Here is a 16,161-nt window from a genome sequence, read left to right as displayed (position 1 = left end):
ACTACCAGTATAACAGAGAAAAACAGCATAATGAACAAGGGTCAGTGAGGTGGTCATAGAATGCTATAATCTTAGAAAAGAAGGGACTTCAGAGTATCTTGTCCAAACCCCTTTTTGAAGCATTAATTCTTTTTACAACATGTTTGACTGGAACCCACTGACTACTATGCTTCAGTGCAGGGACTTCCTGGCTCTCTACATTCTACTAGTAGGAAATGAGATCAAGGAAGCTGGAAGAATCTGGGAATGAGAGGAACAGAATCTTAAAGTCATAGATCTGAGGTGGAAGGGACCTTTGGAGGCCATTTAATCCAAACCCTTTATTCTTTACCTGAACAAACTGAGGCGTAGGAATAATGAACTTTTCTTGGGGTCATACAGATACATAGAATCAGAGATGGGATTTGAACCCAGGACACCATTTTGGTTCTTGTTAATAGTCAAGAAGAAGGAGGATTCTACCTTTCAAATTTTTAGGACATAAGAAACAAGATCTCATGTCAGTCAAAGTTTTACAGATCAGTAGATATTTGCTGCAGATAAGTGATCTAGTCCAGCAAGCTTTACCTTATATTGAGCTAAATTGTGCCTCTCTGAAAATTCTACTCATTGCTCCTAGTTCTGTCCAACTTTCATGTGACAATTCTTCAGGTATTTGGAGGCAGATATCATATACTCCACAAGTCATTTTCTTTTCCAGACTAAACTGTCTCCTGTTCCTTGGATGGTCTGTCTTTTAACCACATGCTTGTTTTATCTACCTAGGAGTATCATGGACTTGTTTTTTTTTTTTTTATTAAGAAGTGCTTTGATAACTCTAATAAATTTCCTTAATTTCCTTTAGTCCTTTGAATTTTAGTATATTTAAAGACATTAAGAAGGGGCCTATAAATTTCAGTTCACTTCCAAAAAGGTGCATAATACCAAAGAGAATAAGATCTCCTGCTTTAGACAGGCAGACCAGTGACCATGTTCTTAAGTCTAGGGGTACTTTTAGCTTGGGCATGTCTGGCCCTTGATGGAAGCAGAGCAGATTGTGTAAGGAGAGAGAAATGCTCTGATCTTGAATCTTGGGATAGATAATTGCAGTGAAATTTTGCTTTATGCTACTCCCATCTTTCTGCTTCATCCAGATACTGGGATAGCCTTGATCCAAACTGTTAAAATGAAAAAACATTGCTTTGGGTACCTCTAGCTTCTTTTTATGTTTCTTTGTCTCTTAAGTCCCTTCACCCTCCTTATCACACAGCTGTTTTGGGTGCCAAAGACCTATGTGTTCAGTCCTTCCTTCACTATTAAACAAACAAAACCAGCTTCTGTTAAGGAACAGACTTTGAGGATTTCACATTGCATTTTTTATCTTAAGTCTGATTCATGATGGCTTTGTACATTATTTGTTATTTATCATCTATGTGTCACAACATTCATTTATCTCTTTTGAATGGTTTCTTGCTTCTCACAGACCATTCTGCTATGTACTGAATTAATAATAACTTCTTTTCCATCTTTTGGTGTGGTCTCATACACCCCTTAAGGGTTCAGTTCACTGTCATTCAGTCTATCATGCATTACTAGAAATGGGGTCAGAAATTGTCCTTTCAGCATGCATGGAATCCCTACTTACCCTCAGATTTGATTATCACTGGAAGGAGAAAGAAAGAAATTTGTCCTAGAGAAGAAAAGAGTCTTTCCTGAAATGCTGTCACTCTGGAGTTTGGTTCTTGTTGTTGTAGTCTTGTGATTGGGTCATCTGATACCTTGGTCATCAGGGAAGATACAGGAAGTGGGCATCTGAAAGTTATCTCACAAGAAAGGGACACGAGAGGGTCAGACCGACAGATGAATTTGTCATCTCAGATGATCAGGAGAGGAAGACACAGGGAGTGAATGGTCTCCTAATGGTCCTTAGATTTTTGTTAGGGGCTATGATATATCATAAAGAGGGAACCGTTCCCTTGCTGATTAGCTTCCTTAGGGCTCTCTTTATGTCCTTATTCCTCAGGCTGTAGATGAAGGGGTTCAGCATTGGGGTCACCACTGTGTACATCACAGATACGATGATTCCTGTGTCTGCTGAGTAGGAAGATGAAGGCTGTAAATACACCAGAATGAGAGTCCCATAGAAGAGAATGACCACTGAGAGATGGGAGCCGCACGTGGAGAAGACTTTGTGCTTCCCATCAGCAGAAGGGACCCTGAAGATAGTGAAGATGATGTGGATATAGGAGAACAAAATGCAAGTGAATGGGATGAAACCAGCCAAGCTGGCATCAATGAACATCACCACCTGAAATATGTTAATGTCTGAACAGGAAAGTTTGAGAAGGGGTAGAAGGTCACAGAAGAAGTGGGGGATCACATGGGATCCACAGAAGGAGAATTGAGCCATGAGGAGAGTGAGTGAGAGGGCAATGAGATGGGAGCAGAGCCAGGGCACAGTCACCAGCAGGGCACAGCGAGCAGGGCTCATGACTGTGGTGTAGTGGAGAGGGAGGCAAATGGTCACATAGCGGTCATAAGCCATGGCAGCAAGGAGGAAGTCATCCAGAAGAGCAAAGGTCATGAAGAAATACATCTGAGTGAGGCACCCAGCATAGGAGATGGTCTGATGCTGGGTCCAGATGTTCATTAGCATCTTGGGGACTGTGGTAGAAGTAAAACAGGTATCAACAAAAGAGAGATTAGCCAGGAAGAAATACATAGGGGAGTAGAGATGGGAGTTGGAGGCAATGGCCAGTATGATGAGCAGGTTCCCAAACATGGTGACTAGGTACATGGCCAGGAACAGCCCAAAAAGGATCAGCTGATGACCTGACTGCTCAGAGAGTCCCAGGAGGAGGAATTCAGAGATGCCAGTTGTATTTCCCTTTTGCATTTCCTGAAAAAGACTCATTGGAAGGGAGTCTGGCTAAAGCAGAGAAACCAACAGATGATGGTGGGACCTCCATTTACCATTCTGGTCTCTGGAGTGGTCACTGTGGAAATGGAGCATTGTGTCACTATGTGGACTAGGTGGGATCTAGTCTTTGAGCAAATGCAAAACTCCCAGGATGTTAATTTTAACAATAACAATGTTGATATTTTTCCTATATAGATGCAGTGTATTATCATGAATAGAAAGCTGGCCACAGAGTCCGGATGACTTGGGTTCAAATCCTACCTCAGATAGTGACCATGTGGCCTTAGTCAGGTTTCTTGATCTCTATTTTCTGGGCAGCTCTCTAAAACTCTAAGTTTCAGAATAGTTGCTGGTGTGTATTAGCAGTGGGGGGTTCTTCAGTGGGGGTCCTTAAACCTATGGATTCCAAGGTAGACCAACATTTCCATGGTGCTTTATGATTTATAATGAACTTTCTTCATAGCACTGACATGTAATTGTTAACTTTCTCTTTTGATAGATGAAGAAACTGAGACTTCAAAATAAAAGTCATGTTCTCATCATAGAGCTACTTTCTATCTGAGCTAAAACTTGGACCCAGGCTACTGATTTTAATTCCAGTTCTTTTTTACTTTCTATTGTGCACCACTGCCTTTATTTTTATCCTGACCTGTAATTTCAGAGGTGTAAGTTACTCCCCAGGAAAGAAGCTTCCTCTGTCAATGCACATTGACTTCTATTGGAAAGCTAGGTGGAGAAGTAGACAGAATGCTGGATTGGTATTAGGAAGTCTTGAATTCAAATCCTGCCTCAGATACTTACTAGCTGTATGACCCTGGGAAAGTTATTTAATTTCTCTCAGTCTCAGTTTCCCATTTCTATAAAGTGGGGATAAGAATTCCTCCTGTTTTGCAGTTATTATGAGGATCAAATGAGATAACGTGTGTAAAGTACTTTGCAAACCTTGAAATTTATGGTCATAGGGAGTTACCTAGAACACCAAGGGGTTGAGTGTCTTATTCACTTAGTCAGCATGTGTCAGAGGAAGTAATTGATCCCAGGTTTAACTGATACCAAAGATTGCCCTTTATTCAGACTGCGCTATGGCCTCCCCATCCTGTCTTTTTGAATCTCAGTTTCCTCCCCACTACTTGTGACATACTTCAAGTCTATGTAGTTTGTAAAGGGAAATCTCTTCGATTCTAGACATGATCTTGGTAATTTGTTGGCAGGGGTTGTGTCTCCTTCTGTGCTGTTTGCAGCACTTCTATGACTTAGTAGGTAACCTTTGAGAGATGTTATAATACAAAGATATACATCTTGCAGTTATCCAGGGTTACCCACTCTGATTTTAACTAGGCTGGCCTTTAGTCATGTCCTCCTTCAGGCCCACACTTAAGTCCATTTCAGCTTGGTTTGTGAAAACCTGCACCATTTTGGCATAGATATTTAGAACCAAGGGTCATTTCTTTGACCAATGAGGCTTTGGAGGAAGAATAGGACTTTAGAGAGTTGACCATGCCATCATAATATAACTTTTTTCATCTCTTTTTTTTCTTTAGAATCAGAAATTTATTATAGCTTATAACTTTCTGAACTGATCATCAATATATACATCTGAAAAACAAGACCCTACTGTGAACCAGAAAGGTTACCTGTCAGTATAAATGTTTCTTCTGAGTTGAAGTCTGAATACTGCAGCTCCAGTGACAGTATATGGAAGGAAGAGATCTATACATCAGCAGTAACATGGGACAACCATTAGATTTAAGGTCCCTAATTTACTGAAAACTAGCAGGTAGGTTATCACAGGAAAGCAATCAAAATCAATCATCTCCCTCCATTTTAGAAATCTAAAATTTTACATTTAAATTTCTTTAAAAAAAGGTTTGTGTGGGTTTCAGGCCATTTGTTAATAGGTCAAACTTCCTTTGTAGCAATGTGGCCTGAGGCCTTTTGAGGAAAGTGTGCCTAGAGTAGTTATTTAGTAATTTCTTTTAATTAATTAATCCATCTGTTCATTCATTTATTCCAAGAGCCCCAGAGAGATACCAGAACTGATGAGGAAAAGGAACCCTGCTTGTGATTGGAGTAATGTTATTCCTTGATGAAATGTCGGTGAAGAGCAAGCCTGAAAGAAGCAGGTGAGACAAGGCTTTTTTGGTGAATATGGTCCTGGGCCTTATTCTCCTGCTCTTATTTCAGAGCACGGTTGTATTTGGGACATTACCTACCTTGATCTTTAACTATTATAGTTATCGTATATAGCATGCTGGATCTGGAGACAGGAAAAGCTGAGTTCAAATTTGACCTTATCCATTTAGTAGCCATGTATTTCTGGGTAAGAGTCACCTAATCTCTATGTGCTTCAGTTTTCTCAGCTGTAAAATGGGAATAATAATAGCACCTGCCTCCAAGAGTTGTGAAGGTCAAATAGGATAATATTTGCAAATGCTTAGCACTGCATCCGGCACATAGTAGGTTTTTGGCAAATACTTGTTTCCTTCTTTGCTTCTACCCAAACTGGACCTTGAGGGAACTTGTGGATTGTGGAATGAGGGCCTCCTCATCAATTATCTTAACAACCAAGATGGGATTGACTTTAAGATAGACAGGAGAGAAGGAGGCTCTGTAAATGCTTTCTAGTGAGTCTCACCCATCCTCATGAATCAGTCCTTACCTAGCAAGACACCATCACTCGGTGCACTGTCTCTGCTATCTCTTCACTTCTCCTATGGAAAGTGGGAAATTCATAGCAGGGAGCTGATTGAAGACTAGTGACCAGTCCAAATAGCAGAGGAGACAGAGAGGAAGGGACTAAGGAAACTGGAGAGCAGGATCCAACTTTGGACTTTTCATATTTTCTTGACTCAGTTGATTGGTAGGCCACTGAGACAGATTCCCCAGATTCCTCATTAGAGACCAAAAAAAAAGTAATTATCTGACCTATCTACTCCTTCCAGGCCTGGGGGACTCCTGAGTCCTTGAGTCATGTGTAACTCCTCCACCTTAGAGTGACCAACCTGGGAGTAGAAAAAGGAGCTGCTGCCAAGCTCTTTGCTGGTCCCTGTCTTGTTCAGTCCCAAGCTTAAGCCTGTCTAGAAACAAATGAGAGTTGTAGTAATGGAAGGAATTTGCAGAGAGAGAGGATTTTTGTTCTGTATAAGAAAGAATTTCCTAACAATTAGTTATTTAAAAGTGAAATAGACTGCCTCAGGAACTAGTGAGTTCTTCATGATTAGGGAGCCTTCAAGCAGAGGATGAATGACTTGTCAGGGACACTTTGGAGGATATTCTGAGATCTCTTCCAACTCAAGGATTCAATGACAATATATGCATTCCAAGATCTTTACCTCCAAAGTTCATCAAGCATTTAAAAAGTTAACATGGGGTAGTAGGAGAAAATGAAGACTTAGAAATGATGTCTGTCATCAAATATCTGAAGTATTTTTAGACATAAGAGGAATTATAAAGTTACAGGGGTATAGATTTTGACAAAAACATAAGGAATAACTCAGACAATTAGAGTCTCTGAAAAATAGCATCACCTGCTTTGTGTGGTAATGAACTCTCTGACAATATAAGTATTTAAGCAGAGACTGAATTGATTGGCATGTCACTAAACCACCTGTGATTCAGTGGGAAGAACTCTGAATGTGGCATCAGAAAACCTGAGTTCAAATCCTGGCTCTGTCTGTGTAAACTTTCATAAATAACAACTTCTTAGAAATTATTTCCTTATATATCAAATGGGGATAATTATGCCTCTCCTGCCTACTTAACCAATCATTCAACCATCATTTATTAGGTGCATTGTTTTAGGTGCTGGGAATGTATCTTCCTCCTAAAATAATCGAGTGTGTGTGTGTGTGTGTGTGTGTGTGTGTGTGTGTGTGTATACATATTCACTTCTTGTATCCCTCCAATAGGATGTAAATGCTGTAAGGGCAGAGACTTTTTATTTTGTTTTTCTATCTGTAGTACCTTGTACACAATAGGCGCTTAAATGCTTTTTGAATTTGATGGAAGGATTTGGAATAATGGACTGACCCAATATGATCATGAGATAGGCATACTACACGGAGTCAGATTCACAGAATATTAGAAATGAGAAGTACCTTAGGTATCAATTGACCCAGTCTCATCATTATTTAGGTAAGGAAACTGAGTCCCAAATAGGGGAATCAAATTTAGAGCTAGAGTTCAAAGGTCTTTCTGATTCGAAGTGCAGTGTTCTTTTCATTTCATTTCATTTATATACATCAAAAGAACTGTGACTTTATTGTTAATATTCTAATTTGTGCTTTTTTTATTTTATACTGCATTTACTTCCTAGCTAGGTGGCATAATGCCAGTGTCTCCCATGTCGCACCGTCAAATCCAAAGTTCTTGAGAGTGTCCTTCTATCACTTCTTCTGACCACCATGTGATTGCCTGCCCCAAGTAAGTTCTCCATAAAATAGTCTTTTTGGCAAGTGTACATTTTGTATTCAAACAACATGGCCAGCCCATCAGAGTTGCACTCTCTGAAGCATAGTTTGAATACTTGTCAGTTCAGCTTGAGCAAGGACTTCAGTGTCTGGTACTTTATCCTGCCAGGTGATCCTCAGAATCTTCCTAAGACAGTTCAAATGGAAGAGATTCCGTTTCCTGGCATGGTCCTGGTAGACTGTCCATGTTTTACAGGTATACAACAGTGAGGTCAGCACAACGGCTCTGTAGACCTTCAGTTTGGTAGTCAGTCTAATACCTCTTCTCTCCCAAACTTTTCTTCAGAGCCTCCCAAACACTGAGCTAACTGTGGCAATGTGTGTGTCCACCTCATTGTCAATGTATACATCCTTGGAAAGTACACTGCCAAGGTAAGTGAACTTCTCCACAGCATTCAAAACTTCTCCATTTGTTTTAATTGATGGTTCCACATATGGATGGTGTGGTGGTGGCTGATGGAGCACCTCTGTTTTCCTGGTGTTAATTATTAGATCCAAATTAGCACAGGCAGCAGAAAATTGATCCATACTTTGCTGCCTCTCAGCTTCAGAGGCTGCATTGAGTATATAATCACCTGCAAACAGAAAATCATGCACCAACACCCCCTCCATTTTGGTCTTGGCTTGTAACTTTTTCAAATTGAAGAACTTACCATCAGTACAGTAGTTGACCTTGATGCCTTGTTCAGCCTCACTGAAAACATTTGAGAACATGACTGAAAACATCATGCTAAAAAGTATGGGAGCAAGCACACAGCCCTGTTTCACTCCTTTGGTGACCGTGAAGGCACGAGAACATCGTCTACTATCCAGAACCTAGGCAAACATGCCATCATGAAATTGACATACAATACTGATGAACTTCTCTGGGCAACCAAATTTTGACATAAGTTTCCATAAGCTCTTACAACTAACAGTGCCAAAGGCCTTGGTCAGATCTACATTGATAATTTGGAGAGCATCCAAGGGCAGCACCTGGAATGGTGACAAGACTCCATACCATATCATATGAGTATCAGTTCAAGGAAGCAGGAATGGTTAAGATTTGAGGGGGTGGGTGGGGTATTAGAGCTGTGTTCATGTCATATGGAGGAGGGATTTGATTTGTTTCTTTTTTTCCCCCGAGGGTAGAATGAGGAGCTTTTGGTGAAATATGAAAAAATGGAAATTTAGTTCGATGAGAAAAACTTGTGAATAATTAGAGTTGGCAAAAGCAGAATTTGAGGAAATACAGGTGTTGTGAAAATAAAATAAATGAGTAAAATTTATTTTAAAAATCAAAAAGGGAATATAGACAAGCTAAGAGATACTGCTAACTCTCTTAGACCAATCTCTTCTTAATAAAACAAACAAACAAACATTTTTTTAAACTTCAGGAAGCAGTATTCTAAATCTTAGATCTTTCTAGGTAGAAAATTTTTAAAATACAAGTGGTTGCTAAGAGGTGAATGAGCCAACTGAACATCAGTTTTGATTTTTCATTCTTGTAGCACTTAAAGCAATTTGAAAATCTATGGTTATTGAAAACAAATGTCCTACAACTGAACCTAAAAACTTAAGTGAAATTGGCTTCTTTGGGATGTCATTGGTTTCTCTTCCTCAGAGGTTTTCGAATAGAGGCGATATGACCACTTCTCAGTTATGTTATAGTTGGGGTTCCTTTAGGGTATGAAGTGAATGACCTCTGAGTTTACTTTTAACTTGACAGTTCTGTGATTGTCTGATATGAGTAGAGGTGATAGGAATAATATTTATAATGATGATTCTCATTTCCATAGCACTTAACCATTGACAAAGTGTTTCCTGACAACATCCCAGGGTGGGAGATAAGTACAAATAATAATATGCCCTTTTTACAGTTGTTAGAATTCAATGGGTGGAGTGGGAGATAACTTGCTGAATCATTCAACCAATCAACAAGCATTTATTAAGTGAAAGGAAAGAAACAGCTCTTAGATTATGGAGTCCAAGGAGTTCAGTTCTAGTCTTCAACGTTCACTAGCTTTGGGACCTTGAACAAGTCATGACTTTGCATCTTAATTTCCTCATCTATAAATCGGGAATAGTCATACTTAATATGTGTACATTTTTGGGGATATTTAAGGAAATGACTTAAATCGTAATACACTGTAGAAATTTTGAGCTTATGACGATGATCTTGAGTTTCACAGGATAGGCTATTCTAATTAGAGTTCTGATTGGATTTACTGCGCGATGAAAGTCAGGAGGTAAAATTTTAAGGTGATAATATGTCTAGATTAATCAGTCAACCAATCCATGTGTTTTTATTGTGTGCTTACAATCAGTTATCCTTTTCTCAAGATGTTGCAGACACTTAGAGCTGCTGACAATTTTATCGTATTTTATAGTTTCCAAATTACTTGAAACCTATTACTTCCCTTGATGCTTACAATAACACAGTTAGGCATGAAGTGAAAATGCAGGGATAGGGACTGAACCTATGATTTCATTATTCTAAAGAACTTTCAGGTGAAAGGGTTCCCTCTGTCAATGCAGGTTGCCATCTTCTCTGCAACTTAAGGTTAAGAGAATTGCCTCAAGCACTGAGAACTGCTTGTCCAGTGTCACTCAACTAAGTTGTGTCTGAGACAGGACTTGAACTCAGGTCTTCCTGGTCTCAAGACCAACTTTCTATTCATCAAATCATTTTAGATATGGGAAACACTGATGCATACAGAAGACAAGTGACTTTGCCCTAAATCACACATAGAGTTACTGATGGAGAAAGGATGATAGCCTTGGTCTCCTGACTCCCAGTTTATTCTTCTTTACACCACACAATGTTAATTGTTTAATTTTTCTCTTTGTGTCTTCAAGGCCCAGCACTAGGACTGGCACATTGTGTACTTAGTAAGTAGTGTTGAACAAAATATTAGTCTCTGAGAGGAGAGGGGATGATCTGGAGAAGAAAAAGGGCAGGAGAGGCAGTATTGTGAGGCATCAGGATCCAGGGCTGTTCTGGATGAAGGCAGCTTTGGACTTGATTTGTACTAGGAAAGAATCTCTAAGGTTCTACTTGAATAAATTCAGCATGCTCTTCCTGCCTCCCTGCTTTTGCTCAAGTTGTTTCTTCATCCTAGAAAGCCTTCCTCTTTCCTTAGCTTACTATTCCTCAATATCCAACTCAAGTCATGAAGCTTCCTCTGTCTGCCCTATCCTTCTTTTCTTCTTTTGGTTTCCTTTAGCCCTCATTACCCAGGTTATTCATAGGATTTAGAGCTGGAAAAGACCTTAATTCCCTCATTTTTTCAGATGAGGAAACTGAGACTCAGAAGGATGAAATGACTTGCTTGAGATAACATGGGTGGTAAGCAGCAGATCTGGGATTTGAACCCAAGTCTTCTGACTTTGGAGACAGGGTCCGTTTCCATTTCATCCTACTGTCCGACTCATTGAGAACAGCTGTAACTGCCTAGTATCACTAGTTATCTTTTAGATGTACATTTTCTCTCCTCTACTAGACTCTAATTTAGTCTATTTAGTGACATGAACCTCCTTGATGTTCTTTCTATAAGATGCCTCATCTTCTGATGGGGCATTTCCTCTGACTACCCTACATGCCTAGAATTCTCTCCCTCCTCATCTCCTCCTCTTTGCTTCTCTGAATTCCTTTAAGTTCCTGCTAAAGGCTCACCTTCTACATGAAGACTTTCCCAATCCCCCTCAATGCTGGTGTCTCCCCTTTGTTGATTATCTCCAATCTTGTAGGTATCTTGTTGGTACATATGTGCTTGTATGTTGTCTATAAGTCTTTATATGTATATAAGTATACACACGTAAATTTATGACTATAAGCTCCTCAAGAGAAGGGACTGTTTTTTGTCTTTATTTGTGTTCTCAACACTTAGCAGAATGCCTGGAAGGCAGTAAGTACTTACATGCTTGCTTATTGACTACCTGACTCTTTGAGATCAGGGTCTATGTCATATCTCTTTCTATTTCCAGTATTAAATACATGGTAGGTAGACACTCAGTAACTGTTGATGATGATCACAGAAAGATCCCCAGGGACCTTTTAGCTTGATCATCTTAATTTACAGGTTAAGAAAGGGAAGTTCAGAGAAGTTAAAGAATTCATATAGGTAGTGAATGGCAGCAGCATAGCTAAAATCTAGATCTTCAAACTCATTTAATTTCCTTTCTGCTGCAATGAATTTTTTACAGTGATGACAGCTACTCTGCCCCAGCTTGTTCTGAGGAGGTCATCCTGTTGGGTGAGAAGGATGGCCCAGGCTGTTCTGCTTTTCCTATCACTTTCCTCAAGGCTCCCTTCATGTCTTTGTTCCTGAGGCTGTAGATAAAAGGGTTCAGCACTGGGGTGACCACAGTGTAGATGACTGTTACTATGCGATCCTTGGTGACTGAGTAAGTAGATGAGGGGCGAATGTAGACTGAAATGATGGTTCCATAGAACAGTACCACAACAGTAATGTGGGAGCTACAGGTGGAGAAAGCCTTATACCTCCCTCTCCCTGAGGGAACCCTCAGCACAGTGCGTGTGATCCAGACATAGGAGACAACTATGAATAAGAATGGGCTCATGATCACCAAGGAACCTTCAGTGAAAGCCAAGACCTCATTGATAGAGGTGTCAGAGCAGGAGAGAGTCAGCAGGGGCTGGACATCACAGAAGAAATGATGTATAGTGTTAGGCCCACAGAAGGACAGGCGGGCCATGAGAAGTGTGTGGATCAGTGAGTGAAAGTGGGATACCACCCATGACATGGCCACCAATAGGACACAATGCCTGGGGCTCATGGTTGTTGTATAGTGTAATGGGTTACAGATGGCCATATAACGGTCAATAGCCATTACAGCAAGGAGGAAACTATCTGTGATGCCAAATGCCACAAAGAAATACATTTGAGCAATGCACTGGGCAAAAGGAATGGCCTTGTTCTGCATCAGCATGCTCACCAGCATCTGGGGCACAATAACAGTGGTGAAGCAGATGTCAACCAAGGACAGGTTGGAAAGGAAGAAGTACATAGGGCTGTGGAGGCGGCGGTCACCTAAGATAGCTGCAATGATGACTGTGTTGCCTATGACATTGAGGAGGTACATAGCCAGGAAGAGTACAACGAGCCACATCTGCTGCTGGGGATCAGAGGTCAGCCCTAGGAGAAAAAATTCAGACACATGGGTTTGGTTTGCCTTCTCCATTGTAGTCCTGTGGGGAAAGCAAAATTGAGGACCATTAGCTGTGTTGGATTCTGTGACTTCCCATAATTTGGAATTTCTTGGAGCCCCTTCTGGGTGTCCTTGAGCTTGGAGAAGGTATTAAGACATTTTGAGATTCCCTTTTGTGTTCTTACATCCTCACATTCTTATTTCAAGAAAGGATTTCAAACATTGCATTGTCTTTCTTCTTCTTTTGTTTATTACTGGGTCTTGTGTTAGTGGGTCACAGGAGCCCTGAGATTTAGCTCTGTAAGGTTATTGCATTTGAAGGTTATACTATTCAACCCTTTTATTTTGTAGATGAATTAATTGACCAAGTCCCAGAGAAGTAAGGGGACTTGGTCTTCTAATTCCAAATCTGGTGTCTTGTCCATTATACTAGCTTCTTCCTCCCTTTGCTAAGGCAGTGAGCATTCTATGTATCTCCTACCCAAAGCTTTTCTTTCTTTCTGTAGTAAGCTTGTTAGAAGGAGGCAGAGATTCATTTGGCTTCTAATGGTGGGTCTTTTGTTCCATATGGGACTTTCACATTATTGCCCTATGAAATACTTCAACATAAATTCCAGGAATTTCACATGAATGACTGGGAAACCAGACAATGAGTTCAGTTCCTGGGTTAAGGGACAGTTCTTGTTACTCTGATTCAGTTCAATCTAATTCAGTTTAATTCAGTTTACAAAATTACAGTTTGACAGGAACTTACAAGTCATTCAATGTTAACCCTTCTAAGAGACTTCTGAAAAGTGGTTAGCTTGACTCTGCTTAGACATCTTCTTTTCCTGATCAGAAATGCATTGCCTCTGAAAGCATTCCATTCCACTTTGGGATAATTCTAATGGTTGGGAATTTTTTTCTTACTATGTATTAAAGTCTGCTTTTTTGCGACTTCCATAAATTCAATTCAATTCAAATTTCCACTTCTTTCCCTACTCTGCTGCCATCTGCCAAATGTCTTGCTCTCCTGGAGAAATGTTAGCCTTGGGAACCCATTCTCCAGATTGGTGACTGCCTTTTCTGTTCCAGTATTTCAGGAATGTTCTAACTACCATGCTTCACTTTACAACTTTTTTAACCATTTGCCTTGCCAACTGTCTAACCAGTCTATGAGCTTCATTTCACCCTTTCCCCCAATTCTGCAGTTGTTTCTGGATGGAATGGCTCATTTTACTTGCTTATATTCCCCCTCTCACCATCCCTGGAACTTTCTGGAACAAAGAACTCCTCCCTGGTCACCACTGTCTCCTTTGAATATTGGCTCCCTCAATAGAATATAAGTTTCCTGAAGGCACAAAGCATATTTGTTTTTTGTTTTGTACATTCAGTGATTAACATAGTGCTTGGCACACAGTAAATGCTTAATACATGGTCCATCCATCCAAATTAGGTCAAGTCAACAAATACTTATTTTGCATCTACTGTTGGGCTACTCTTTTTCGGTAGGAAGAACCCTGGATTTGTAGTCACAAGAATAGGTTTGTGCCTCTTGTGCCTCTTACTAGTTGCATCATCTTGGGGCTAGACTCAGCTACTCATTTCTTCTGTCCTGGATGCCTCACAAGGTTGTAGTGAGAATTGGATAAGGTAACTTATGTTATTGCTTTGTAAACCATAAAGCACAGCACAAAGTCAGCTGTTAATGTTGTTTTGGCCAAATGTTATACTTGCTCTGTGTGAGGAGATGCATTTAACTAAATCATACTCCCTGGCTTCCTGGAACTTAAATCAATGCAAAATGAAATAAAAGGAGAAAACAGAAAAGAGAATATATCCCTGGAGAGAAGAAGTTAGACTACAGCAGATGGGAAGGAAACTAAGGGGAAGCTGTGGAACGTTAGGATTTTCAGGAACCTGAGCCCCTGGATGCAACTCCATGGACTGAAATTTTTTGAGAATGGGCCTGATCTATTTTTGGCAAGTTCATATGGCATAAGCATGAGACCTCACCTGATTTTCCACAGGCGGAAGAAAAGCTCCCCTTCCAACACTTCATAGAATCATAGAATGTTAACAGAACTGGAAAAGACCTCAGAATACAGAATATGCATTCAAGGAACCCAAAAGGTAATCTTGTTAAGCCTCTACTAAAGCATGAATTGCCCATAAAATATACCTAACAAGTGATAATCTGGTCTCTGTTTGAAGACTTACTGTAGCAGTGTTGGGGGATGTACTACCTTCTGAGGCAGCGCCTTCTATTAATGAATAATTGTTCTTTCTTGTGAGACAAAAATCTATCTCTGCTGAGTTGGTCCTATTTTTTCCCTCTGGAGCCAAGTGCAATAAACCTAAACCTTCTTCTACACAACAACTTACTAAATTAAATACAGTTGCTATGGGGTATATGTGCATAGAGTCAGAAAATTTCAGATTTAGGCAAGATGATGGAGTCAGAGGACCTGAGCTGTAATCCCAATTTTATTATTGATAGTCTGCGTATGAACGAGCAAATCATTTACTTTCTCTGAGCTTCAGATGCCTTAAAGGCCTGGTATAGATGACCTCTAAGGCCCTTCATAGCTCTAAATTTCATGAGTCTATGCCCTTTGGTATGTTAGTCCAACCAGTCACACAATCCAGGCATCCTCTTAGGAGTAATCCCCCTGTTTCTTCTTTTGAGGCAGCCTGGAGTGTGGCAATAAGAATGCTGGTCTTAGAGTCTGAACAGCTGGATCTGTGTGTCACTGCCTGACATTTTTTTAGTTATGCTGCTGTGGGAAAATCATTTAGTTTTTCTGCACCTTTGTTTCCTTGTTTGTAGAATGGTAACAATGATAATTGCACTAGGTACATCACAGGATTATTGTGAGGAAAATGGTTTTTAATAGAGTTATCAAGCTGGTAATATCAGGATATATATTTTACGTGGATTTTAGCAATGTTTTGGAGAAAATATTGCATACTACTCTTGTAAAAATGATAGTGAGATATGACCTAGATATTAATACAGTTATATGGATTTAGAACTAGCTAGACCCAACATTTTCATTAAAGTTTCAATACCAACTAGGAAGATCTCCAGTGAAATACATCAGAGGTCAGTGCTTAAGCCTGTGCTGTCTGATACCTTTGCTGGTGACTTGGATGAAGGCATAGATCATGAGCTTGTTAAATGTGCAGATGCCACAAAGCTGGGAAACCCTGAATGGTAGAGTCATGGGAAAAAAAGTTCTTATGAGGCTAGGAATTTAGGTTGATTCTAAGAAGAAATAAGTAGAGATAAATATAAAAGTTGTAGAGAGGGTTCAGAAATTACTTACATAAATATAATATGGGAGAGGTATGGCTAGAAAGGAGCAGCTAGGTCATGAAGTGGATAGAGCTCTGGAGCCAGGAACACCTGAGTTCAAATTTGACCTTAGATACTTACTAGCTGTGTGACTTGGGGTCAGTCATTTAACTACTTTTTGCCTCAGTTGTTTCCTCTGCAAAATGGGGATAATAATAGTACTTACATCTCAGCATTATCGTGAAGATCACATGAGATAATAATTGAATTATGATGTGCCTGGTATGTAGAAAAAACCATATAATATTAGCTATTATTATTATCATTGTTATTATCTTTAAGTTCAATTTAACTCTAGAATGTAG

At 39.9% G+C, this 16,161-nt stretch overlaps 2 protein-coding genes and 1 long non-coding RNA gene across 3 annotated transcripts in view; 1 reads left to right on the top strand and 2 right to left on the bottom strand.

The window, feature by feature from the left end:
- LOC140519119 (uncharacterized) overlaps nucleotides 1-16,161 on the top strand; it is a 70,311-nt gene that overhangs the window by 10,470 nt on the left and 43,680 nt on the right. Inside the window, exons 2-4 of the long non-coding RNA XR_011972102.1 lie at nucleotides 4,441-4,676; nucleotides 4,915-5,022; nucleotides 7,215-7,321. This is a non-coding gene — a long non-coding RNA (uncharacterized lncRNA). The remainder of the gene's footprint in view (nucleotides 1-4,440; nucleotides 4,677-4,914; nucleotides 5,023-7,214; nucleotides 7,322-16,161) is intronic.
- LOC140526626 (olfactory receptor 7C1-like) lies at nucleotides 1,934-2,875 on the bottom strand. Its single transcript, XM_072643002.1, has one exon. It carries the CDS (start codon nucleotides 2,873-2,875, stop codon nucleotides 1,934-1,936), a length of 942 nt encoding a protein of 313 aa, XP_072499103.1.
- LOC140519118 (olfactory receptor 1L4-like) lies at nucleotides 11,549-12,552 on the bottom strand. Its single transcript, XM_072631845.1, has one exon. The coding sequence runs from the start codon at nucleotides 12,550-12,552 to the stop codon at nucleotides 11,563-11,565; it is 990 nt and encodes a 329-aa protein (XP_072487946.1). The 3' UTR covers nucleotides 11,549-11,562.

The sequence above is a fragment of the Notamacropus eugenii genome, chromosome 1 (assembly GCF_028372415.1).
Source record: "Notamacropus eugenii isolate mMacEug1 chromosome 1, mMacEug1.pri_v2, whole genome shotgun sequence".
In the NCBI taxonomy this organism is placed as follows: domain Eukaryota; kingdom Metazoa; phylum Chordata; class Mammalia; order Diprotodontia; family Macropodidae; genus Notamacropus; species Notamacropus eugenii.
This window is presented reverse-complemented; position numbering and strand designations above follow the sequence as displayed.

Excerpts from the sequence above, each read along its gene's own strand:
- LOC140519118 (XM_072631845.1), bottom strand. The coding sequence starts at position 12,552 with ATGGAGAAGGCAAACCAAACCCATGTGTCTGAATTTTTTCTCCTAGGG.
- LOC140526626 (XM_072643002.1), bottom strand. The coding sequence starts at position 2,875 with ATGCAAAAGGGAAATACAACTGGCATCTCTGAATTCCTCCTCCTGGGA.